The 23,582-nt window shown below is 54.6% G+C and overlaps 8 protein-coding genes across 8 annotated transcripts; 6 read left to right on the top strand and 2 right to left on the bottom strand.

The window, feature by feature from the left end:
* Positions 1 to 1,860: 1,860 nt before the first annotated feature.
* On the top strand, positions 1,861 to 5,968 carry ASPZODRAFT_134446 (hypothetical protein). Its single transcript, XM_022723532.1, has 2 exons — positions 1,861 to 2,462; positions 2,522 to 5,968. Exons 1-2 carry the CDS (start codon positions 2,186 to 2,188, stop codon positions 5,563 to 5,565), a joined length of 3,321 nt encoding a protein of 1,106 aa, XP_022579523.1. The 5' UTR covers positions 1,861 to 2,185; the 3' UTR covers positions 5,566 to 5,968.
* Positions 5,969 to 6,649: 681 nt separating this feature from the next.
* Positions 6,650 to 8,698, top strand: ASPZODRAFT_70726 (hypothetical protein; the record flags this gene model as incomplete). Its single annotated transcript, XM_022729696.1, has 1 exon — positions 6,650 to 8,698. The coding sequence occupies one exon, from the start codon at positions 6,650 to 6,652 to the stop codon at positions 8,696 to 8,698; it is 2,049 nt and encodes a 682-aa protein (XP_022579522.1).
* Positions 8,699 to 8,942: 244 nt separating this feature from the next.
* ASPZODRAFT_667760 (hypothetical protein) lies at positions 8,943 to 9,709 on the top strand. Its single transcript, XM_022729398.1, has one exon. It carries the CDS (start codon positions 9,187 to 9,189, stop codon positions 9,550 to 9,552), a length of 366 nt encoding a protein of 121 aa, XP_022579521.1. The 5' UTR covers positions 8,943 to 9,186; the 3' UTR covers positions 9,553 to 9,709.
* Positions 9,710 to 9,957: 248 nt separating this feature from the next.
* ASPZODRAFT_17921 (hypothetical protein) lies at positions 9,958 to 10,772 on the top strand (the record flags this gene model as incomplete). The annotated part of the gene is made up of 2 exons (XM_022727114.1): positions 9,958 to 9,995; positions 10,052 to 10,772. 2 exons carry the CDS (start codon positions 9,958 to 9,960, stop codon positions 10,770 to 10,772), a joined length of 759 nt encoding a protein of 252 aa, XP_022579520.1.
* A 5,558-nt stretch (positions 10,773 to 16,330) lies between these two features.
* Positions 16,331 to 16,779, bottom strand: ASPZODRAFT_17919 (hypothetical protein; the record flags this gene model as incomplete). The annotated part of the gene is made up of 2 exons (XM_022727113.1): positions 16,331 to 16,577; positions 16,658 to 16,779. 2 exons carry the CDS (start codon positions 16,777 to 16,779, stop codon positions 16,331 to 16,333), a joined length of 369 nt encoding a protein of 122 aa, XP_022579519.1.
* Positions 16,780 to 17,230: 451 nt separating this feature from the next.
* ASPZODRAFT_153327 (hypothetical protein) lies at positions 17,231 to 19,060 on the top strand (the record flags this gene model as incomplete). The annotated part of the gene is made up of 2 exons (XM_022725961.1): positions 17,231 to 17,455; positions 17,669 to 19,060. The coding sequence occupies 2 exons, from the start codon at positions 17,231 to 17,233 to the stop codon at positions 19,058 to 19,060; spliced, it is 1,617 nt and encodes a 538-aa protein (XP_022579518.1).
* Positions 19,061 to 19,358: 298 nt separating this feature from the next.
* On the top strand, positions 19,359 to 19,591 carry ASPZODRAFT_70550 (hypothetical protein; the record flags this gene model as incomplete). Its single annotated transcript, XM_022729679.1, has 2 exons — positions 19,359 to 19,389; positions 19,461 to 19,591. The coding sequence occupies 2 exons, from the start codon at positions 19,359 to 19,361 to the stop codon at positions 19,589 to 19,591; spliced, it is 162 nt and encodes a 53-aa protein (XP_022579517.1).
* Positions 19,592 to 19,626: 35 nt separating this feature from the next.
* Positions 19,627 to 23,500, bottom strand: ASPZODRAFT_134439 (hypothetical protein). Its single transcript, XM_022723531.1, has one exon. It carries the CDS (start codon positions 23,281 to 23,283, stop codon positions 19,783 to 19,785), a length of 3,501 nt encoding a protein of 1,166 aa, XP_022579516.1. The 5' UTR covers positions 23,284 to 23,500; the 3' UTR covers positions 19,627 to 19,782.
* Between the last annotated feature and the right edge of the window lie 82 nt (positions 23,501 to 23,582).

Here is a 23,582-nt window from a genome sequence, read left to right as displayed (position 1 = left end):
TTTCTAAATATTATGCTAAAGGTATACTATTATAAATTCTATCCCCTTGCGCCTGCTCCTCCTCCTACTCCTCCTCCTGCCAAATCTGACACAGACTAGAAAAAGATGATGAATATGGTGGATTTAGTCTTTAGATAAGATATAGTAGATGCTAAATTAGACAATTTAATAATAATAATAGGTTAGTGTCCTATAGTTACTAATCACTATATTTATATCTAATATATTAGTATTATAATTAGAGTTCTAGAAGCTTTAAGAGTATAGGTGCTCTATAACAACATCAAAAGAGATCTAAATTTCACTAGTAAAGGATAAGTATAACCAAGCCAGCAATAAATATTATAACTAGTATAAATATTATAGCTTTTTAAGGTCTCTTAAATATTTTTCCCTATAGTTAGACCTTTATTAAATATTAGAGATGTCTACCTATTTAGGCTTAATATTATCTTACTTACCTTTTCTCTCTCGCCTGCGCGCATCCTAGATCATTATTATTATTATCACTATTATTATTTATTTATATATATCTCTTCCACTTTCTCCAGGCTATTTATTGCCTAATATTAAATAATTTAGTAATATACCCTTCTTGTTCTACTCTAGGCTATTCTCTACTTTAATATAAATAGAGAAAGCTTACATTCTGCTTATGGGGGAGATAGGGAATACTATTTATAAGGCCTAAAATAAAAGGCCTTCTATAGTATTAATTATAGATATATTTAGGTCTTTATTAGTAGTTAGTTATATCTTAGTGCCTTACTTACTGCTTTTAGGCCGCGCCCTTAACTACACCTTTTCTTTTTCATCTACACAGCTGAGACCTCTCTAATTAAAGGTGGTTATTTCTAGTATAATAGCGCAGGTGTATTGCTATAGCTAACTAGTGTATTATTAATCTAAATTTTATTATACTTAAGGGGAGTAATTACTAATTATTTAACACTAAAGAATAAATATATATAATAGAAGTAATAAGGCGTCTAATTAATTAACCTAATCTAGATCATATCTAACACTGCGGCATTTTTATCATTGGTTTTAGTAGTAGATATAATATATTATATCTAGATGCTTACTAGGGATGTTGCAGCTAACTAATTTATCACTAGTCTAAATTTTCTTATACTTAAAAGAAGTGATTACCAATTATTTAATATTAGGGGATAAAATAAATATATATAGTAGAAGCAATAAGGCATTTAATTAATTAACCTAATCTAGATTATATCTAATAATATAATATTTTTGCTATTAGTATTAACAGTGGACGTGATGCATTACATCTAAATATTAGCCAGGGCTATTAAGGTTACCTAAGGTAGTAAAAGTCTATAGGCATAGTAGTGACAGCTTTAGGAATATAATAAGAAGCTTAAAGGGTAGCTTAAAGGGTCAAAAAGGTAAAGAATATTATAGTTAGAATCTAAGTAAGTCCTTAAAGTAATATTAGGCAAAAGCACATAATAAAAAATAGTAAGGAGTAAAACCTAATATAATAATATTATATTAGGTTAAAAATGCTCTAGTTAAATAGCTTATAAATTACCTAAAGAGGGGAAGATGAGGGGGCAGTATAGTGGATATAGCAGCTAAGACAAAATAAAGGAAGGTAGAAGAAAAGGAGAGGAAAGTAAAAAGTAGAATATAAAGATATATTATTATTTTAAGATAGGCAGCTTAAGTTTATAGAGCAGATATCAAGATTAAGACACATAAGATGCGCTTTCCCCTAATAGGAACACTATACCATATCAAGTAATTCACCGTCCCCTCAGAGTACAGAGTACCTTAGGTATGTAGCAGAGTAACTACCTAGTAGTTACCTGGTGGTATGTAAGAGTACCTGGGTACAGAGTGAGGTAGAGGTTGGCAGCTAGAAGTAAGGTACTGGTACTACTTACTACCTACGGTAACTAACTGCTAAGCTCTCGATTTATTAGTATTGCGGCAAAGTCATGTGAGCGGCATTTGCCTTCCAGTCAGGTGAAATGGGAGGCAAAAAGAGCCTGAGGCCACAGCTCCAGTTCAAGGAGTCTCAGTTCCCCCCTCCACCTTCCAAGGGCTTGTTTCACCGATCGGACGACTCCCGTTGACGGTACTCGGTACGGTACTCCCTATGAGGTAGACAGATCTCCCTCGAGCGTGTCGCTCCAGCTGTGCTAGCGTTTCCGCAACAATGCTCGCGTCGCTGCTGCGTCCCAAGAATCGCCGCCAGGGGTACTCGGAACAGTCGCCCTTCTCCTCGCCGTTTACTGCGCGGGAGACAACGCCATTGTTTCGCAAACGACGGGAAGATGTGACGCACGATGAGCTTCCGGATCCTCTAGAGCCGGGGGAAGAAGACGGGGAAGGGGGAGACGAGGGAGAGGAAGAAGAAGAGGAGGAGGAGGAGGAGGAAGACGGGCCTCAGGAGGCAATGCCGCTCCTGCCTATTTTTTCGGCCTCTCACTTGGGTATGGCTAGAAGAGAAGAATGATTGAAAGAATTGGAAGGCAAGATTGCTAAGAAATAGATTCTCTCCCTGTCTACAACCTCATCCACGCCATCCGCCCGTTGATCGTCGCCCGCTGCGAAACCCCCCTGTCCTGGGACCAGCTGCGCTCCCCCCAGGTCTCGCAGTTCCTCGTCAAACCCATCCAGCAGCAGATTTTGACGGCTCACTTCTCCCGCGCCACGCTTTATGCCCTGCTCGCCAACTGTCTGCAGTTCACCAAGGAGGTTCATCTCAATCCCGGCAACAGCGGCACTAGTCAGACGAGAGCGATGGTGAGCGAGCTGCTGGCTATCAAGCTGCTCAAGGAATACACTACCCGGGAATTGATCGATGCTCTCTCCTACGAGTTCCATCCGCTGCAGGGCCAGACGCCGCCTCCGACGAACAGCTCGCAAGGGGGCCCGGATTGGGGTTCCGCCCAGAGAAACAAACGGCTGCCCGCCGCCGCGCGCATCTCCTGTCTGGAGCTGGCGATCCGTGCCCAGGCGAAACGATTCCTGGCTCATCCGGTGGTAGTCCAGCAGCTCGAGGCGATCTGGGCGGGAACGATTGTCTTTCATTCGACGGCAGACAATCTTCATCGCAGTGTAACCTCTCGGACCAGACCGACGTATGGCACCGCTGGCCCGAATGACGCCTTTCCAGGTCGGTTGCAAGCCAGCATCGCTGCCGATCAGAGCCCGGCGAGTCTGCGCCGCTCGGTCACGCTCTATGACCCTCGAGATGCCTCGCTGTTCAAGCTCTCCCGACTGAGAGTGCCGCGGTACCGACAGTTCTTGTCGACTCTCTCCTTCGCCGTCCTTCTCGGTCTCTTTCTTGCCGTGTTGAACGGGCGGCGCCAGGAGATCACCTCGCTGGAGGTGGTGTTTTGGTTCTGGAGTGCTGGCTTTATGCTGGACGAGATCGTCGGGTTCAACGAACAAGGGTTCAGTCTTTACCTGATGAGTTTTTGGAACATCTTTGATTTGGGCATCCTGCTGCTTCTCGTCTGTTACTACTGCATGCGTCTGTACGGCGCGGTGATGCCGTACACTCGCAACAAGATGGTTGCCGACCGGGCGTACGACATTCTGGCCGCCAACGCCGTCCTGCTCTTCCCCCGTCTCTTCTCGATATTGGATCACTATCGCTATTTCTCCCAGCTGCTGATCGCCTTCCGTATCATGGCATCCGATCTGGTCGCAGTGTTCCTGTTGGTGATCATCGCCTGCAGCGGCTTCTTTGTCGCCTTCCTCTCCTTTGGCGACAACTCGGCCCCCGGCCCCATGGCGTATGCCCTCTTCCAGATGCTGATGGGGTTCACCCCTACCGCGTGGACCATGTGGGACGAGTACAATGCTCTGGGGAAAATCATCCTGACGATGTTCCTGTTCATCTGTCATTTCGTCGTGGTGACCATCCTGATCACCGTGCTGACCAACTCCTTCATGGCCATTGTCCAAAACGCCAACCAGGAGCATCAGTTCCTCTTCGCGGTCAACACGATCTCCATGGTCAAGTCCGACGCTCTCTTTTCCTACGTCGCACCGACCAACATCTTCGCCTGGATCATCACCCCGCTACGGTACCTCATGCCGTTCCGCCAGTTCATCCGGCTCAACCGGACCATCATCAAGATCACGCACCTGCCCATTTTGTTTTCTATCTGCCTGTATGAAAAGACCATCCTCGACGCGCAGGTGATCGAACCCACAGATCTCGTCGAGAACCGTCACGGCCTTCGCAGCCAGTCGGACCGGTCGCCGACCCGGCACCACAGCCGGTTCCACGCCTTCAATCCGAACGCACCTCGAATCGTCCGGGAGCCGTCGGTGGCGACCTTCCAAAAAGACCGAGCGCTGGAGGAAGTGTTTCGTCGGCGGCCTTTCATCGACGAGACCAACCGTCGCAGGGTTCCCCGGAAAGCCAACCGGCAGCAGACCAGCAATATCGTCAACCAGTGGATGCAAGATATGGACGCCGGGCCTGCCAATCCGCCCGACGAGCAGGATCCCGAGGAGGTGAACCGTCTGGAGGCTCTCCCTCCTCGGTTACGATTTCCGCTGCGGCGACGCTTCATGCCTACCACGCGGGACTTTACCGAGACGACCCGGTCTGTCGCCTCGAATCCGGAGGAAGTCATGAGCCGGTTCGACTCTCCCTCAGCAGTGCCCCGGCGGATGCGCGATTTCGCGTCCCCCGAACGAAGCCGACAGCTGTCCCGACATACGGACATTGAAGGAGACGATGAACTAACGAGCGGAGACAATGAGGGAGACGATGAGGAAGATGAGGAACGGGAAGAACAAGAGGAACCTGAGGAAGAAGAGTCGAGGCGAGTGACCACCAGCGCAGGGAAAAGCACGCCGAAATTCTACAGTTCCCGCCCGTCGACCGCAAAACTGGTCTCGCGCAAGAACAGCCCCAGCCGCCGACACCGCGCCCACCATCGCACCACCTCCGGGGCCACAATGCTCTACAATCCCATCCCGGCAGAAAGCGACGCCGAAGAAACGGAAGACAACCAGTCGGTTCCTATCCGATCGGGCGCAGGTGAGGGTGGCCCCGGCCTGGCCACTTCAGCAGATCAATTCACCACCCTACGCCGGCGCCATGACTCGCGCACAGCACTGTACTCGAACAACCCCATGTCCGTGCCAGATCTAGGCGGGTTCTACATGCCCCGTAGTCCCGGGGGGGAGAACTCCCTCTCGCCATCTACCGTTGGAGAACGCGGCCGGATGATGCCCGCCGCCGCCGCGATGCTGTTCGATCTAGGCTCAGACCTAGGCGACAACAAGGTGCTGGCGGGGGGCAACTTCCCCGCGGCGGTCTTACCGGCCAGCTTCTCGACGCAGATTGGATTTCCGACGGCCACACCGGGTGCAGGGCGACGCCCTCCTCCTCCTCCTCCCCCGGCCGGCGACGTACATGATCAAGACATGCTCAGCAAGCTGGTCCTGGCGCGGATGAATAACATCGAGGAAGGGTTCCGCGAGGTGATTCGGGAGGTTAAAGATCTGGCGAGTCGTAGTCAGAGTCGGCCGGGGAGTCGACGAAAGAACGAGAAGAGGAGGAAGTAGTTATTTTTGTTTTTTTTTTCCCTTTTGTCTTTGATCTACCCTGGCGGTTATCTGATATACGATACCCATACATAGTTGTCTATTCTACTCATTCTCGCCATACACGGGTCTTCTTTCCTCTCTGCTAACCATCATCTTTGACTATTATTTATGAACATGAGTAGACTTCTTAATCGCCTGATGGATCGGCCGACCGTCTTGATCCGTCTGTCTCCCCTCCTGTCCACGCATGGCTTCTCGATCCTGAGAGTTGATGACGGATTCCGTTCGGGGGTTGATGGCTTTGCCGATGAAGTAGGAGGCGATGCTTATTCCTGCCAGGCTGGCGAGAATGAGACTGAGTAGTAAGTATATAGTATATAGTGTATTGTATATTGCATGAAGACTTACTTGTTTTTGCGGTGCATTTTGAGTGTTGTAGAGATGAAAATGTCATCTATTCCTTTATGACGCTTATCCTCGTATATATATTAACCATGGTTCTGCAGTCCAGATAATACAGAGACTACTGAAGGTATAAAATATTTAATATTGATATTCAATATCCAGTATACCCTGTCAGTAAATAAGTAATAACCAAAGCTGCATCCCTGATTGGGGAGAAGCTGCAGCCTGGAGCTGAGATGAGTTTGATTCACCTCTTTCTTTCTCTTCTCTCTTCTTTCTTTCTCTCTTCTTTCTTTCTCTCTTCTACCTTTCCCCTCTCTCTTCTCTCTATTCTATCTCACCTGCTCTATTTCTCTTCTCTTTAACTTCTTCACTCTCTATACCCTCCTGCTTTACTTCTCTTCTGCCTCTCTACCCTCGCTTCATCTGTTCTAATACCTCGTCTACCAAGACCGCCATGGACACCACTCTTCCTATCCGTCCTCGCGAGATCCCAGACCAAGATACAATGAACGAGAGCGTGGACGGAGATAGAGATGGAGATGGAGATGGAGAGAGAGATGAAGTTGGAGATAGAGATGAAGATGGAGAGAGAGAAGATCAAACAAACGAGAAAGACACAGAGCCTCAAAGTACGCAAGGTCAGGACAACAATGAAGAAGACAATGAAGAAAACCTCGATATGTCACATCCAGCGATGGCGGTCGCTCACAATCTCGCCCTCCCCCTGCTGGTCGCCAGCGACGCAGACACCCTCGTCTATATCGACCCCGCGCCCGAAGCGAAAGCCCTCGCGGCCACCAGGCTGATCATGCCACAGCTGGGTTTGAACCGAGTACACAGTCAGAAATTGCTGGATACGGGGTCCGACTACTTGAAGTGCCTGTTCGACCCGCGCGTTCAATCACGAGCCATGCGTCGGCGGTTTCCTTCTGGGTTGCCCTCGGCCTTTCAGAGCATCAAGTACGTGCTCGACCTGACCCCGCCCGAGGTGGACGAGGAGGCCGTCATCTTCCTGGCGGAATTGTCCTGCCCCTTGGGTGTCCGGGTGTGGGCACGATCTAGAGCGCGCTGGGGGCTGCCCAGCTCGCGAGTCGAGGGCGTCGACGAGACCGACCCTGCAGACCCGGAGATGCCCCTGGAATATTCCCAGGCGAGACACCGCACAGGCATCGAGCGCGTGCTACACGCCCTGGAAGGCCAGGACCCCTGCCTCGACACGCCGTGCAAGATGTGGACGTTCTTCGCCCTCGCGCGGCTCTTCGGGGTCGCCGCCGCGCCTCGTGCCTTTGACCACATCCTCTCCTGGTTCTTTGAGCCGAACAACGCCACATTTATCCAGGTGAATCCGGAGCTCACGTACCGTATCGCCTGTGGCATCCGGTATCCAGTGCTCTGCCGTGACGCCTTCGCCATTCTCGTCGGCGAGGAGGCCCTTCACCTGCTGCTTGATGACCAGTCGCAGGGCCGCCCGCGTGCCCAGGCGACCCGGTATGGTCGTCTGCGCGAGACGCTCGACGACACGGAGCTGCAGCGCATCGAGTACGCCAGTAAAAGTTTCCTCGACCATGTCCTCGACCGCTTCGTCTACCTCGCCGGCACCACAATGCCCTGGCTGGAAACGCTCCCCGAGTACCGCAAGATCTTGGACTTTTCCCCAGCCACCCAGGAGCAGCAAGTGGTTGTCGTCGCTCTCGTCGACACGGCCAAGAGCTACATCCGTGCGTTAATCTACCAGATGCTGCGCCCGCAAAAGGTCTTGCCCCTGGTGGGATTAGTCACCGGCACACTGAAGGATGGAAGCTTCCAGGACTATCCCGGCGCGACCTTGCTGACGGCGTATAATAGAATGCCAAGCTTAGCTCGCATCCTGACCCGGACTTCCTGGGAGAATCTCGTCTCCGACACTCTCGCGAGCGATCAGGAGCACCTGTACATTCGGAAAACCTCTCTTAGAATCCCGGAACACGCAGGCCTTTCCGCGACTCTCACAGATCAACTCTGCCTGGAAACCCGACCCGTGCTTGTCAGCGAAGTGAGCGATGCCACAGAGGCTTTTCGCGAGATCTCCTTCGTGCAGTCTGGGACTGAAAGACAGCAACGACTCCGACTATTCTCCTGGCCTCAGCTCATTACCGAGGTCACCGCCTACGTCAACGAATTCGCACAGGGTATGCTCGCCTTCCCCGAAGCAGAGAGCAAGTCGTACGGCTTCCGCTTCGCCATCACCGCCACGCTCACCTGTCTGACGGAGAATGAGTTCCAATTCCTACCTCTATGGGCTGGGGGTAATGACGACGGCACGGGAGGCGTCTTCCAGGGTCCCCCGGTTCCTCTTATGGAGACCGGGGGGTTTTCGGCCCCAGGTCCCTCGGTGCACACGGGGAGTGTCGCAGCCACGTCGGATCTAAATGATGACGACGACTTTAGTGAGATTCACCCGGATGACGCGGTGAGCACGGTGCTAGGAGCTTCCCATCGGGCTACGGAGGGACACACGGACGAAGTTGTCTCTGTCAATGAAGAAGTCGTCCTGGTTGAGGCGTTGGAAGGAGAAGCCCTCGATTGGAGCCAGCTGGATCATGTCTCGAACCATCTTGACTTGGACGGGAGTGACGACGATACCATTATGGGATCACCGGAGACTGTTGGGCTGAGTGATGGCGAGCTGGTCGATGATTCGGATGATGACTGGAATGATGAGCATGAACATGATGAGTATGAGCATGATGAAGAGATACCATAATGACCGAATGAATGATGAATTGAATGGACTGTGTTTTTACTCCCATGTTTTTTTTGCCCTCGTTTCTATTTTTTTTTTCTATTCTTCTCTCAGGAGGATTATCCACATCTTGAGATTTTTTGGCGTCTATTCACTGCAGATTCCCCCGATGATGGATGTTAGGCAACCACTGGAAGTCCAGTCACAGCTTCTAGGTAGATACATTATTGTAGACTCTTCATCAGTTTGATACCTCGCTGTGTAATCCATTTCAGCCCCCCTCCACGCCATGGATCTCGAATCTTTTCAAAACGCGATGGAGAGAGCTACCGACCAGCGTCATCGTGAATAAGATAGCTGTATGGCGATCTAAGCACCGGGGAGACACGAGCGTTGATTTGGCGGAGCTCGTCGAGTTCATACGAGCCAACTCGCCCGTCGAGAAACCTTGCCATGCTCTTCAGGCTGGGGTAAATTCCATCAGGCTATGTTTTCCTGGCCTTTCAACGATGGCGAGTGTCCCTGAACCTGAGGTTCCTCCTCCTCACCTGAGCGCGGTCTTTGCATTCCCTGTGTCGCAGTCGATATCAAGCAACGAGCTTGAAAATTTTGTCGTCTGGATGCGCGGTCTCCCTCGAAATATCGGACTGAGTCTTGAGAATGTCTATGAGACACAATCCATGTGCTTCATTTTCAGATCCGGGTATGCGTTCCCCTCGAATCTTGCTGGTATTCCAGGCGTTTCGCTTCTTTGCGAAACAAAACTCCCCAATCTTGTCTCCCTAGTTACCAGTACCGCTCCTCCCCAAGCCACTGGATCCATTGGACCTCACCTCCCTTTCTCCAGGGGTTCTCTTCCTCCCCCCAAGCGCTGAATATGATTCTGGGGTGAGTGCAACCCTCGCAGTCGAATTGCCCTGTCTGCAGAGGGGCTCGGAAGGAGTGTCAACTGCATCATATATAGTGACCAACTCATTGAAATGAACAATTAAGTCCTCCTATTCGTAGCCAGACGTTGCAATCAGCGAGGTAGAATCGTTATGCCAGACCTGCATATCTGCGTAGTTGTGTACACCGCTTACTAAGCTATGACTAAGACTTGGCGCGACGTCAGGAAAGACGTCAGCAACAGCAACAGCGACAGCAACACGACAGACGACAGACAGCAGCGTGCATCCAGGGACGGTGATAGTCATTGAGAGAACCGTGTATAAGTTCCATTCACACGACTGGCATGAGATTCAACAAGTCGAGATAATCACTACTGATTAGCATTCGCCATGGCGTCTTCGTCAAAGCCGTCGAGCTTCCTTCTTTAGTAGGACTTCAACAAAAAAACAAGAAACAATGTTGCCCAATGCTTACTCATTCCAGTACATGTGTTGCCCACCGCACGACCATCCTTGCAGAACACTCGTCGCCGGGCTCGTCCGCGACGGCAGCCTCGTCGCTCGCCTCCATCATCCTCCCGAAGATCAACCACGACCGCCCCCAGAAACTGACCTACACCCACGAACGGCTGTTTGTGCACTACATTGCCGATTCCATCCATGACGGAGACGATAATGGGGCCTCCAATGGGGGAGAAGGGTCCTCGTACGCACCCCTAAGTTACATCGTGGTCGCCACCGCCGAGCAGGGCCGTCGCATCCCCTTCGCCTTCCTGCTGGAAATGAAACGCCGGTTCCTCGGCATCTACCAGCCGGGGGTGACGGATTTCGCATCCTTACCGGCGTACGGGTGCGCGGGGTTCAACACCGACCTGCGCACCCTGCTAGCGAGCTATAACAGTGCGCCGCCGGCGGACGCGCTGGCGAGTGCCCGGCGCGAAATTGACAGCGTGCGGGATATCATGACGGAGAATATTGAGCGGGTGCTCGAGCGCGGGGAACGCATCGATCTCCTCGTCGACAAGACTGATCGGTTAGGTGGCAGCGCGCATGATTTCCGCATGCGCAGTCGCGGGCTGCGGCGCAGGATGTGGTGGAAGAATGTCAAGCTGGTCGTTCTCCTCGTCGTCGTCGTGATCTTCTTGCTATATCTTTTTGTCGGGATGGGCTGTGGACTGCCTGCTTGGGGGAAGTGTGTGGGATGATTCTGCTTATTGATGCTGACTCGTTGGCTGTGTTACGACTTGATGCATAGCGTTGAGCCTCGGTTGCTTGGAATTGGCATTGCCTCATGTACTTATTATTATATCCATGTGCTTCGATGACTATAGCTGTATTTATACAAAGCCCATACTTGTATTCAATCACTGCTCAACTACATGTCTCTCACTATCAAACCCCCATCTTCATTCGAATCAGAGCGAGTCTGCAAGCGAGGCTCGAACCTGGACTTGTCCAGGTCCTGCTCTTGCTCTGAGCCATTCGTTTACCGCGCCGGCCATCAGGCTAGGCCGATCGACGCGGAGATAATTTGGCTCGTAAAACCTAATGGGATCACGGTGTCAATCCATGGTCGAGGCATAAGAAATTCGAGACACTGTCTTGTCCCTCAGAATCATTTTCTGGTCCTTCGCATCATTAACGAAAGCAGAAAGCGATGGTATCCCTCTCAAGCGGAAACCTGACACAATTCCCGTCTCGTCTTCTTTCTGACCATCTTCTAACCTGCTGTGAATATCTGTCAGGCTGTGGCCGAGTCGTGTTGAATGTTGTTGTTGTTGCAGTTATTTTGTTGTTGTCGAAGACGAAAGTTGAGATGATCCACTGTGCGTCACGTGATCTCCGCTTAGATGTTCACCGCCCGAAGACCGGTTAGCGCGTCGGCAGAAATATAGATCCACGTGACTGGCGCGCCCGCGCCGGGCAAGAACAACAGATGAGAAGATCATTGGCAGTTGCAGGCTGAAAAGAGGTGAAAAGAGGGATAGAAGGATCGAAAGGACCTCCAGGGAGCTTTGAGAAGTTCTTCTTCACCCGCTAGCCGGCATGATATTCGGCTTTGAGCGTTCAACTCTCGTTTTTCCGACCGCACGACCTTCCCAATGACCTCACACGAACCGCGAAGAAAGTGTCTAGACCTCGCCTGGGCTAAGCTGCGTTGACAGGCTATACCTCTGCCCATCAGAAAGACGATTGGAGTCGGCGTGAAATGTCATACGACAACTACGACTGGCTGGGGAACTACCCGTCGCCTGGCGGGTACCAGGAGTACCAGGGCCAGCAAGGCGAGAGTCGGCGGACACAGTCGAACAATGCAAACGTGAACGCGACCTCGAATCACAATCCGGCTCCCAATGGCAGTTCCAGCTCAAGTATCGAGCCACCGTATCCTGCTCCCCCGTTTGGCGGGCCTGGATGGATGGACACCAACCCGTACCTCGTCCCACCGCAGTACTCCGGGTCGTCGAACTACAACCAGATGTTCGACATGCCGCCGCAGGGGAGACTCAGTCACATTCCGCCCTCCCCCTTTCGCAAAACCTCTATCTCGGCGGCGCTTTCTCCCACGCCGCCTATGAACTATATTGCGCCGTATCACCTCACCTCGGATCTCCGGAATGAAAGTATATCACGATATGAGCCTCCCTCTCTTTCGCGCGGGAGTATACCACAGGCCAGCGGGGATATACCAAGCTCAAGACGGGAAACAGGGCATCCCGGAGGTAAGCAGCTCACGAAGAAAAGGCGTCATGTGGACAATCATGCAGAAACTCGGGCACAGGATGTCCTGGCGCAGCCTGGGGGGATCAGGTCTTTGTCTCGAGTGGAAGATACACCACCCCCGGCCATAGGTTCGATCCGACAACCATCCAGCCAGAGTATTCCTGAAGTGGACAGTTTGCAACGAAGTGCATCTTATCAATCATCCAACCAGAGAGCTCCTGTAGCGGGCAGTTTCCAAAGGAGTGGTTCATCTCACCAAAGTTACAGTCAGAGAGCTCCTACAGCGGGCAATTTGCAAAGTGGCTCATCCTATCAACCATCTAATCGGTCTCCGTCAGATCTCAGATACAGTCCTCTCCCACCACCATCATCATCGCCGCCAGTGCAGAACTCGAACTACCCGCCACCACCAGCCCTGGAGCCAAGTTATGAGGCGCCGAATCGTTCAGCTTTCAATAATCTTCATGCATATAACGAACGAAGAGCACAAGAAGCAATCACCTTGCTCAACGAGCAAAGTCAGCTTCCACACCAGAGGGATACTGCTACATCAACTCCTATGAGCAGCTCCTATCCGCCAATCCCTGACACCCGGAAGAGTTCCGCCACACCATATCCCCCCCAGATTATCACCCCCCCAGCAGTCGGTCCAGAATCGACCTTTACTTTGGAGCATACGGTTACTTCCAGACAGCAGTCTGCTCAGTACCAACAACATGAAGACCAATCGCAGATTCACCTTCCAGAACCCCTGTTAGATCAGCCAGCTTACCAACCTCCTTACCAATCCGTAAACCAGGATGAGGGCAAGAAGCAGAAGCAGAAGCGGGCCCGGAAAAAAAGCGAAACCACTCCGCGCCCAGCGAAGAAACCGCGAAAGACTCCAACTCAACCCAAACCGCCAGCGTCACATCACTTTGTGACCCTCCCTGAAGTAGAGACCCGCATGGACACGTGGGAAACTAGGCAGGAGGCCCAGGAGAATGAGGAGGAGAGAGTGTCTCTTCTGAGTCAGTTTTCCCAGCGGAGAACGCCGACGGTGGCAAAGTCGAGCTCTCCACCGATGGCCAATTCACACGGGACAGCATTTTCCCGGGCGACATCACAATCATCTTCTCAGACAGTCCTTGGTGAAGGTTATCCGCAAACCAGTGTAACGCCGCTTCGGTCTACCAAGACTTCAGTGTCTTCACATCCAGGGAGCGGCCCTCGAAACGAGATCCCGCAGATTCAGTCAAGTAAACCCAGACAGTCGCCTTCGAACTATACGAAACCTGGTCAGACTCCCGAGACAGTGACTGTCCCGGCATTTCGAAAAGCAAATGGGTCAAATGTCGCTGCCAAACCATCGTCTCCCTTGATCAACAGTCTGTCTGCGGGGACAGCTTCTCAGGTGAATAAACCACCTGCCAAGGTATCTGCGGAGCCAACAGTACAGCTTTCAAAGACAGCCTCTGCCCAAGTGAATCAAGGATCATTGAATAAAGGATCTATTCAGACTCCAGCTCAGGTCTCTGTGACACATCAATCACAGAGAGGTTCACAAGTGGATACTGGGCCTGTTAATGCGCCTGCCAAGATGCCAGCGACTGATCTAAATACAGCCCCCTCTAAAATAGGTGCTGGAGCTGTATCTGCTGATATGAAGAGTGTTCCTATTAAGCCATCTACTTCTCAACAAGAGGGTCGGGTTTCATCACCTCGACTACAGCCTTCTCAGAAACCTTCTACGCAGCCTCAGAAGGTCACCACTATGCAGCCTCAGAAGAACACCACAACGCAGCCTCAAGCAACTCCTTCGTCAAAAGATCCCCCACAGTCACAGATCAACAAGACACCCTTTCCAGCGACCAGCTCATCTCAGACATCAGGCCGGATGGACAGTCCCGCACCTCGTGAGATCCCAATATTTGACTTGACGGCACCTCCTCCAGCACCACCTCCTCCTCCTCCTCCACCTCCTGTTTCGATGCCACAGCAGGCAGCCACGACACCTTATGCATCTCCATATCTCCCACCCTCTGGATCTCCTCGAACAAACACGCCTCAGTATCGCAAAATCCCGCCGACTAGCCATCCCCCAGCCATTGTTCCTCAGTCTACTCCTCGGTCATCAGCAGGACCTCCCATAAACAGGCCACTAGCTTATTACCCTCCCTCGGTGCTTCCGCAATTCCACCGTCCGCCGCACCCTCCACACTTTTCACAAAACTCAGCACAGCACCAGATACCACGTCCAGTGCCAGCGACAGGGACCCCAACCAGCCAGGCTCCTGTGCCAAGGTCGATAAATTCTTTTCCAAACGTGCAGACAAACAATCAAGAGCTGGCACAACAGCGACATATGGTTCTTGGTCAGGAGTTTATTCCTTATCCACCACCACCTCCTCCTCCTCCTCCTCCTCCCCACATGATGGAGGGATTCTCTCAGTTTGCATACCAGTCCGCGGACCCTGCTGTTGTCCGGCAGCGGATCAAGTCGCGGAACGATATTGCCAGGCCGTTGAAGCTCGCCGACGCCCTGGAGAAAAAGACGTACGACCCCAAGACGATCGCCCGCGATATCCTGATCGCCTCTGGCCGCCACCCCACCGAGGCCCCCCTCAACCACCACCTGTTCGGCCTGCGCGAGCACTTCACCCACGTCGACCACAACTCCGACCTCGACAGTTTCCGCTGGGACCTCGTCGACAATAAGGAATCACGTGAGTTTCCGCGTCGAGTCGGAGCGCACGTGCCACCCGTGACCGCCTCGCCCATCGCCGCTCCTCCCGTTGCAGCTCCCGTTTCCGCTGCGACGCGTCCGCCTCAACTTCCTGTCCCTCCGCCAGTCCGGGTACAGCAGCCGCAGCTGCAGTCGCAGTCGCAGCCGCAGTCGCAGCCCTCGCAGAAGTCGCAGTCGCAGCCGCAGGTGCAGCCTCCTGCGCCGGCTCGTCGGTCGGCTGTTGCTGTTGTTGCTCCCCCTCCCACTTCTACTACTGTTGCCCCTTCCCGTCGTCCTTCTGTTCGCGTTTCTCCTGCCTCCCCGCCCGTCCCGGTCGCCGTGGCCGTAGCTGTACCTGCGCCGTCTCCGTCTCGCTCGTCGGTGTCGCGAACGCCGTCGAAACCCAAGTCGAAACCTAGACCGACGATCGAGGTGGCCATCCCCGCCATGAAGACGCAGGGGCCTTTCAATGTGTACAAGTGCGAGTGGGGGAGCTGCCAGGCGGAGCTACACAATCTGGACACGCTGGCACAGCATGTTCTGAAGATGCATATTCCGTACACGCTGCAATGTGCGTGGAAGGGATGCACGAACACGACGCAGATGAGCGCTGCGCCGCTGTACAAGCACATGAAGGCCGACCATGCAGACAAGCTCGCCTGGAAGCTGGGAGACGGACCATCAGTGCCCCGAACTGGTGAGAATATACCAGATGAGCTCTCCACTGGATTACTGTTATAGTTTTTTTTTTTTTTTTTTCTCTTTCTATCATTCTCTCTTAGCGAGAAAGAAGATAAACCACAGTAGAATCCATTGTTAATACTCGTCTGGAAAGATTCTCTAGGACCTGAGAGCAAATCCAATTCGTCTCCCATGATGATCACCCCGGAGGCCCAGCTGGGCGAGAGCGGCGAACAGGACACGCTCGTCCTGCCGGCGAGCTACAAGTCGATCCGGGCATTCAACCGGCTGCATCACCATCACTCGCAGCAGAAGAAGGCGACGCAGATTCTCCGCGCGGTGCAGCGGATGAAGGAACGGATCGGGGTGGGATTGGACGCGGGCGGGTGCAAGCTGGCGACTCCAGTGCGCAACGCCAACGTGAGCAATGACGAGGGGGTTTTTGAGCTGGTGGATTGTGAAGCTCTAGACGAGTGACCTTGTTGCTCGGAGTCTTGCTTGCAGCGTGTACCTAATCTTATGATACCATCTGTACCGATATTTCAATAAGACCAGCTTTTATCATTGTATAATACATTGGATATCTCTTCTGTCTTCTCCCTTCTTCCCCTCTCTCCCTTTCCCCATCTCTCTTCCTTCCCCTTCTCTGTCTCTTTAGCTGCTCTTCCCCGAGGGACCGTCCGTCCCTGCATTCGCAGCAACACCCGACGGGCCAGGGCCAACCGCGCCCGTCTCCTGTTTCCGAGCCTTGCCTGCATCCTGCTCGTCCTTGTCCTTGGCGTTGACCTCGAGGAAATGGTAGAATACGACGAGCATCATGGCGCAGGAGCCGAGGAAGACGGCGAGGCGGTAGAGGTCGTCGTCGGAGATCATTGTGTGCTTGGTATTCGTGGACAAGGTACTTCAGCTGTCAATCTGTCAATCTGTCAACTGTGAGTCAACCTTTAGTCAACCAATCTATCAGAATGGACTCAATCCTACCGTGGAATGATTGTGGGCAGATCAAGACAAAGCGTGGTTGAGGGGAAAGTGACACTTGGCCGCACGTCAGGAGAAGAAGGGAAAAGACCAGGCGGAATGCGCAACTCTGGCTTCAATTTCATCAGAACAATCCCTCCTCAGTCTTTTTTCTATCGTCAACCGGTTTAACCAATTATTTATCAGACTGTTACAGTCTCTTTCTACAGACTACCACAGACTACAGTCACTACTCGTACTTATAGGCCATAGCATTCTCATCGTCGACTCCACCTCTGCCCGCTTATCGAAACCAGACCAGGGCCCCGACTGGCGCTCCTCGACGATGGCCAACTCGCCTGCGCCTGCATCCTAAAGAGCAGCTAGACCTTGGCGGGAGGTTCGATCTGTCGTATTTCGACTGGTTTTTCATGACTCCCTGTCTGGTGAGTGGTGAGGGGTTGTTGGTCCTTTAGTCGGCGGTACTAATGTCTTCGTCTTTCTGAGGAACCACCAGGCTACGATCGTCGGATCCTCATCTACTCTCATCCATAATCAAGAATCCCTACATCAAATCTCCTTCCTCTCTTCGATTCGATGGACCCTACGAAGGCGTCGGCGGTGAAACCGTCGCTGCTCGCCTGTCTCGCCTGCCGGCACAAACACCTCAAATGTGATGGCGTGACGCCCGTGTGTGGCCGCTGCGTCGTCTCGGGCTCAGAGTGCGAGTACACGCCGTCGCGCAGGGGGTACAAGGGTCCCTCGAAGAAGCGTCGTGCGAATCCCTCGTCCCCAGACGGCGGTGCAACCGAACTGTCGTTTGTCGACTACTCCTCGGCCAACTACTTTCAGTTGCAGGACTGGAGCCTGCAACCCCAGCGGCAACCCTCCCAGACAGAGATCCAGACCATGTCGCGGACATCCTCACAGCCTGTTTCGCAGACTCCTTCGCAGCCCAATTTACGGTACGTTGCAACGCCGGTGCCGTTGGATACCAGCCCGGGAGGAGCGGGGGCGCTGGAATCCCACCACCAGCAACAGCAGCAGCAGCAGCAGCAGCAGCAGCAGCAACAGCAGCAACAGCAACAGTTGGTTCGGCCTACAAGTGGCCCGTTAACGCCGGAATCTACCTCTTCCATCAGCGGCGATGGCTATCTGGTCGATCTCTACTATTCATACTTCCACCCGGCGCATCCGATCCTACCGCCCCTGCGAGTTCTGTATCGGTCGTACGTGCCTCCCTTCCTCGACCAGGTCCTCAAGTTCATCGGCACGCACTTCACGCCCGCGGCGTCCAGCGAGACATATCGCCCTACGGTGATGGCTGCCGTGATGGAGCAGGAAGCCAGCGAGGAGAAGCTGCAGGCGCTGCTGCTGTTGACCATTGTGCTGCATTCCCGCAACGAACGCAGCGAGGCGGCCGACTGTCTCGGCCAGGCGGTGGATCTCGCCTTTGATCTGGGCCTGCACCGCGAGAGCTACGCCGTCGGCGCGGGCCAGGGCGACCCGCTGCGCGAGGAGTGTCTGCGGCGCACCTGGTGGGAACTGTTTGTCGTGGAGAACATGCTGACGGCGCTGGGCCTGCGGGCGACGGCCAGCACGGCCGCCGTGCCGCCAGAGGTGGGCTTGCCCTGCGAGGAGCGCATCTACCTGGACGGCCTGGCACCGCCGACCCCCCCCACGATCGCGCAGTTTGACGAGCGCGTGTTTGCCGACGAAGAGCGCGACTTCTCCTCGTACAGCTACCGGATCGAGGCGGTGCGCATCCTGGGCCGGGTGGTGGCCATCCAGGACCTGATCGACGGGCAGCAGGACCAGGTCGAGGCCATCGACGCCCGCATCGCCAGCTGGTTCCACCACCTGCCGGAGTCCAAGGCCGAGCTGCTACGCCCGGACGGCTCCGTCGACGAGATGATGTTCCAGGCCACCATGGTCATCAACGGCGCCGCCATCTACCTGCACTTCCCGCGCTCCGACCTGCTCTCCTCGCCCGCCGTCGCGTCCGAGGTCATCTGCGGCCACCACGCCCCCTGCAGCCTGCCCGTCTTCAGCCACCACGCCCACGCCATGAAGGCCGTCAAGGCGGCCAAGGAGCTCTCCACCTTGGCCGCCATCCGCCTCCCCGTCGTCAAACATACCCCGTTCTTCATCTGCGCCCTGGTTCTCAGCTCCATCGTCCAGCTGGCCTCCTGCTCCGTGAAAGCTGGCCAGATGCCCGACCCCAGCCGTGACCGCCTCACCCTCACCATCGGCGTCTTCAAATCGCTCGGTCGCACCTGGGCCATCTCCCAGTCCATCATGCGGCAGATCAAAGCCGTCGCCCGCGATGTCATGGACCTCGGTCTGCGTCCCACCCTGGATCCCCTCGATTTCACCACCGTGTTGGATTCCAGTCGCTTCTGGCCAGATGCTCCTCTCCTGATGTGACCTTGTCACCTACAGGCCTATACCATGACATTACTATGAACTTATGACTAGATGACTGGGTTTGACAGCTATCATAATAATAAATAAATAAATCTAAGCATAGCTACTCTTCAACTCTGTAGAGTCACAGTGCCAAGAACCCCACCATTAATCGCCGACTGAATCGCCGACTGAAGATATCACATATCTATCACCCTCTGTGCATTCAACTTCATCACTCAAGACAGAAACCAGATTCCTACAAAACAAACAAGACATCTTCAGAAAATTCTTGAGACAATCAAAAACACCAGCTACAATGTGCCGCCCCACCACCTGTCCTACATGCCGTACGTTACCCACCACCCACTTACCTACAAGGTCCTCGATTTTTCTTTCCTCTTACTAACGATCCCCGTAGAGAAAACTACCTGGATGGGATGTGGCCGTCATGTTCCCTCCGTGATGGACGCGATCGATGCCTCGCAGTGGTGCGAGTGTAAACCGCAGGTTGAGAAGGAGGGGAAGATGTATCCTCCTGGGCCGAAATGATCAAGTGGAATACGATAATTATGGAGATATAATTAGGGAACTGTATTAGGATTAGGATATATTAAACAGTATTCAATACGATATGAAATCTAATGAGTGTCTAGATAGTCTAATCCCTGGAAGTACGCCATGGGTATCAAGAAGAATACAATGAGAGAGAGAGAGAGAGAGAGAGAGAGAAACAGTTACAGTCATGACTGCATCTCGTGCAAGGCGACGGCTCGTCGCGCGATGACCTCCTCGCGGCGCACGACGTTGCGCAGCGCCTCGCTGGCCTGGATCAGCCCGTCGATGCTGATCGCATGGTTGGTCATCTGGTGGTTGATGTACGTGTACAGGGCGGCGGGAGTCGAACAGCTGGTCAACAGTTGCTGTTCGTTCAGCTTCAGCAGGGCCAGGGCAACCTGGAAGAGGAAGATGCTGCCGCCGCTGCCGGATGCATCGGTGGTAGCAGCAACAGTAGCGGTAGCGGTAGGGGTAGGGGTAGCGGGAGTATTGGTAGTAGTGGGAGCCGGAGTAGAAGTAGTAGTAGTAGTAGTAGTAGTAGTAGTAGTAGCAGGAGCAGGAGCAGCAGTAGTAGTGGTACTGGCAGAATCCGCGACTGTGCTGGCATTCAAACAGAAGACAACATCCCAGACACGATACAAAGCCTCGGCCGAAAGACAGTCGGTGAAGACGGACAAGAACCACTGGAAGGTCAGGGCCTCGAGCTCGATGCCCAGCGAGTCCAGATGAGCAGACAGCCGCGGCAGCACCTGGGCGATGTACTGGCGTAGGACGACCTGGTCGGCGCGCGAAGCCAGCAGGCCGTGGTCGTAGTAGTGCTGCGGCAGGATGACCTCGATCATGGAAGCCAGCAGCCAGAAGGCGTCCTCGGCCGTCGGGGTGATGAGCAGCAGCGAGGCGGCGATCAGGTTCATCCCCTGGCAGTAGCCTACTTCCGGGTTCCGCCGCGAATACGCCAGCAGCACCTCCTGCAGCTTCGCCACCCCGGGCCCCTTGCGGAAGAAGACGTTGTCCGTCAGCGTGCGGTAGATGTCCATATCGATCTGCGCCCGTACCGACCCGTCCGGTTCGGCGCCCGTCTCCCCACGCACCAGCTCTTCATAGTACCCGGGGATTCGCATCGCAGACGCCCCGCTGCACTCGGACCAGATCTTCGCTCGCAGTGCGACGGGGATTCCTCCCAGCACAAGCATCCGGAACTCCCGCCACTTGGCTCGCCCGACCTTGCCCTTGTTCCCCAGTCCCGAGATGCCCACCATCTCCCCGTCCGCCAGGGAAACCTCGGGCATATCGATCGACCTCGGCAACGGCCGGTCTGAGGCCGCCGCGGCTGCCGCCGCCGCTTCGCCTTCCTTGCGTCGCTCTGCACGCACCTTGCGCAGGAACTCGTTCCATCGCACCGTGCGCTCTCGTTGCAGGGCATCATGCAGTTCCGTCAGCTGCTCTAGCAACAGCCTCACCGGTTCCTGTTCACTTGAATTTGTGCTAAATATCGTAGTGGAGGTGGGGGCAATCGTGGCAGGCTCCTCACTGGAGATCCCTGCAAATTCGGGGTTATCCGCGACAACTGTCGATGTTGATGCTGGGGGAGGGCCTGTCGGGTTGACAGAGACGGTGCCGCCCTTGTCGACCGCTACTCCCAACACACCACGAGGCGTACCCCCTTCCCCGGAGGTGGTAAGAGAGACAATTGGCCCGGCAGAGGGCGTATGGGACAGCAGCTCGGTCGCCCGGGTGGAGATTTTGAGGTAATCTTGCCAGCGCTTGGGCGGGGCGGTATTGTTATCCGGGTCGTCGGTGTTGGACGTCCCAACCGCAACAACCGTTGTGATGGGCATCTTGAGGTTCAGATCGTCTTCGTCACCATCGGGTGTTTCGCCTCGAAAGGTGCTGAGCGTCTCCGCGACGCTCAGCCGGTGGGCGGGGGTGCGGTTGACCGCCGCTTCACGCTGTCTGCGTTTGCGCCGCTGGTCATAGATGAAGCCGAAGCGGTCCGTCAGCAACTCGCCGAATTGGTGGACGCTGCTGTTGTAAACGTTTAATGTGGGCGGCCGCGACTCCATCGGCAGGATAGCGTCCATTTCGACGGGCCCCAGGTTCGTCGGGTTCTTGGGGACGGTCTCGGTGCCGCCACTGCCCGGTTGAGAAACTGACGAGGCAGTGACTCGGCGATTTCCAGGTGTGTTGCCTCGCGTGGCCGCGCCGCTGCTGACAGCTGCCGGACCGCCGGATGTGGGCTTGCTATGGATGCTGGCACTGCTGTTGATCCGTTTCAGCGCTGCGATGGCGGACAGACCGCTCTTGGAATTGGCAGACAGCGTAGCCGGCTTGTTAGTAGTAGTATTGGTATTGGAGTCGCCGTTTTGCCCCGTAGACGAGGCTCGGCTGCGAATGGTGTCATCCTTGCTGCCCTGCTGGGAGGACGAGGAGCCGCCGGCAAACAGCTTCACTGTCCACGAGGTGAAGGATCTCGAAGACTTGCGCGAATGGATGCTGGCGTCGTCGCCATTCGTGGCTTTGGCCAGCCGTTCCTTGGCGGCATCGCCTGCCGTGAGGCCGTCCTGGGGCGGCGGCTGGAACAGCTGGTCGTCGAGCGCTTTACGGCGGTTGCCCGACTGTCGAGAATAGCGCTGGTATTCATCCGCATCTCCCGCATCGCTCTTCACACTGCTGGCGCGGCTGGTCTTGCGGCTGGCTGAAACGCTGCCGAAGAGGTAATCCCCCCACCCGCGGATGGAACCCTGGCGTTTCGCACGGGAATCGACACTCGAGGTACGCGACCGGGGATCGCCGTCGACCAGCCGCTGCTGTGCCCGGATCGTCGCCTGCTGCGGGTCCGAGTCGTCGTATATCATCTGCGAGCCAGCCGAGCCCACCTCGTCCGCCATCGCCTGCTTCATGAGGCCATTGATGCCGCTGTGCCGATGATGTCGATCCGGTATTCCTTCCGACGCATCCCCATGTTCACCTGCAGAGGATTTGTTCGAGTGGTCGGTGCGGGAATTCTCGAGCGCGTACAGCCGTCGTTCAATGTCCTGATGCGAGACCGCCACCTCGCGCAGCATCCGTTTCAGCTCCCGCTCCCTTGCATCCGCCCGCTGCCGCAGGGCAGAGATCTCAGCGTCCCGCAGGGCCAGATCACGGGCAAACTGTCTCACCAGCTTGACGGGGCCCGTCGAGGCAAGCAGCCGCTGGATGTGCGCGTCGTCGGCCAGATGCAGGGCACCGGGCATATCACGCGGGGTCACCACATCGTCGAACAGGGCCGCTCGCCCAGACGCCGATGGCCGGGTGGTTGTCAGCCGGGCCAGAGTGACCCGTCGGCCACGGGCAACCTCGCTGCCGCTGTCTTCGGCGGTAGAGGTGGAGGAGGTGCCTCCGGCACCTCCTCCTCCTACCACGGCCCCGGCCACCCCCGCTGCAACGGAGGTGTTATCATCGCCGTCGTCTTCCTCCTCGAGCAAAGCGTTAGCCAACGCGCTGTTCAACGCGGGCTGGCCGAAAAAGCCCTCGGGAGAGCGGTCGGGAGACAGGGAAGGGAAAGAGGTGAGGTCGGTCGTGGTTGCGTTGGAGGAGGCGGAATGGCGTTTCTGCGGCCGTGGTTTAGTTCTGTGGGCGCTGCGGCGGGAGGAGGAGGACGTCTGCGATGAAGACCGACGCTGTGGAGGAAGATCCAACTCCGCCATGGCTCGTCAAGAGGTGATCGGCGGCGGATAACATGAGAGCAGGCGGTCGAGGTTCAAATTTCCAACAGGGCCGGGGGAGGGAAGGAGGCGTAGAAGAACTGGAGAGAAAGTGCAGGAAGGCCGGGCTGGGTACAAGCGGGAGCCTGGTCACAGGGAGGCCAGGAATGCCTGCAGAGTCGACGAAACAAGGGAACAAACAAGGGACAAGAGCCTGGCCAGGGCAAAACAGGAAGTTATTCAGAGCCGGTGGGGAAGGATGACGAGGGTCATGTGATGCTGTCTGACTAAGGAATTAGTCA

Source organism: Penicilliopsis zonata, assembly GCF_001890105.1.
Source record: "Penicilliopsis zonata CBS 506.65 unplaced genomic scaffold ASPZOscaffold_12, whole genome shotgun sequence".
NCBI lineage: Eukaryota > Fungi > Ascomycota > Eurotiomycetes > Eurotiales > Aspergillaceae > Penicilliopsis > Penicilliopsis zonata.
This window is presented reverse-complemented; position numbering and strand designations above follow the sequence as displayed.

Coding starts and splice junctions, on each gene's coding strand:
- ASPZODRAFT_134446 (XM_022723532.1), top strand. CDS start 2,186: ATGCTCGCGTCGCTGCTGCGTCCCAAGAATCGCCGCCAGGGGTACTCG. Junction 2,463..2,521: donor TTTTTCGGCCTCTCACTTGG/GTATGGCTAGAA, acceptor GCTAAGAAATAG/ATTCTCTCCCTGTCTACAAC.
- ASPZODRAFT_667760 (XM_022729398.1), top strand. CDS start 9,187: ATGGCGAGTGTCCCTGAACCTGAGGTTCCTCCTCCTCACCTGAGCGCG.
- ASPZODRAFT_134439 (XM_022723531.1), bottom strand. CDS start 23,283: ATGGCGGAGTTGGATCTTCCTCCACAGCGTCGGTCTTCATCGCAGACG.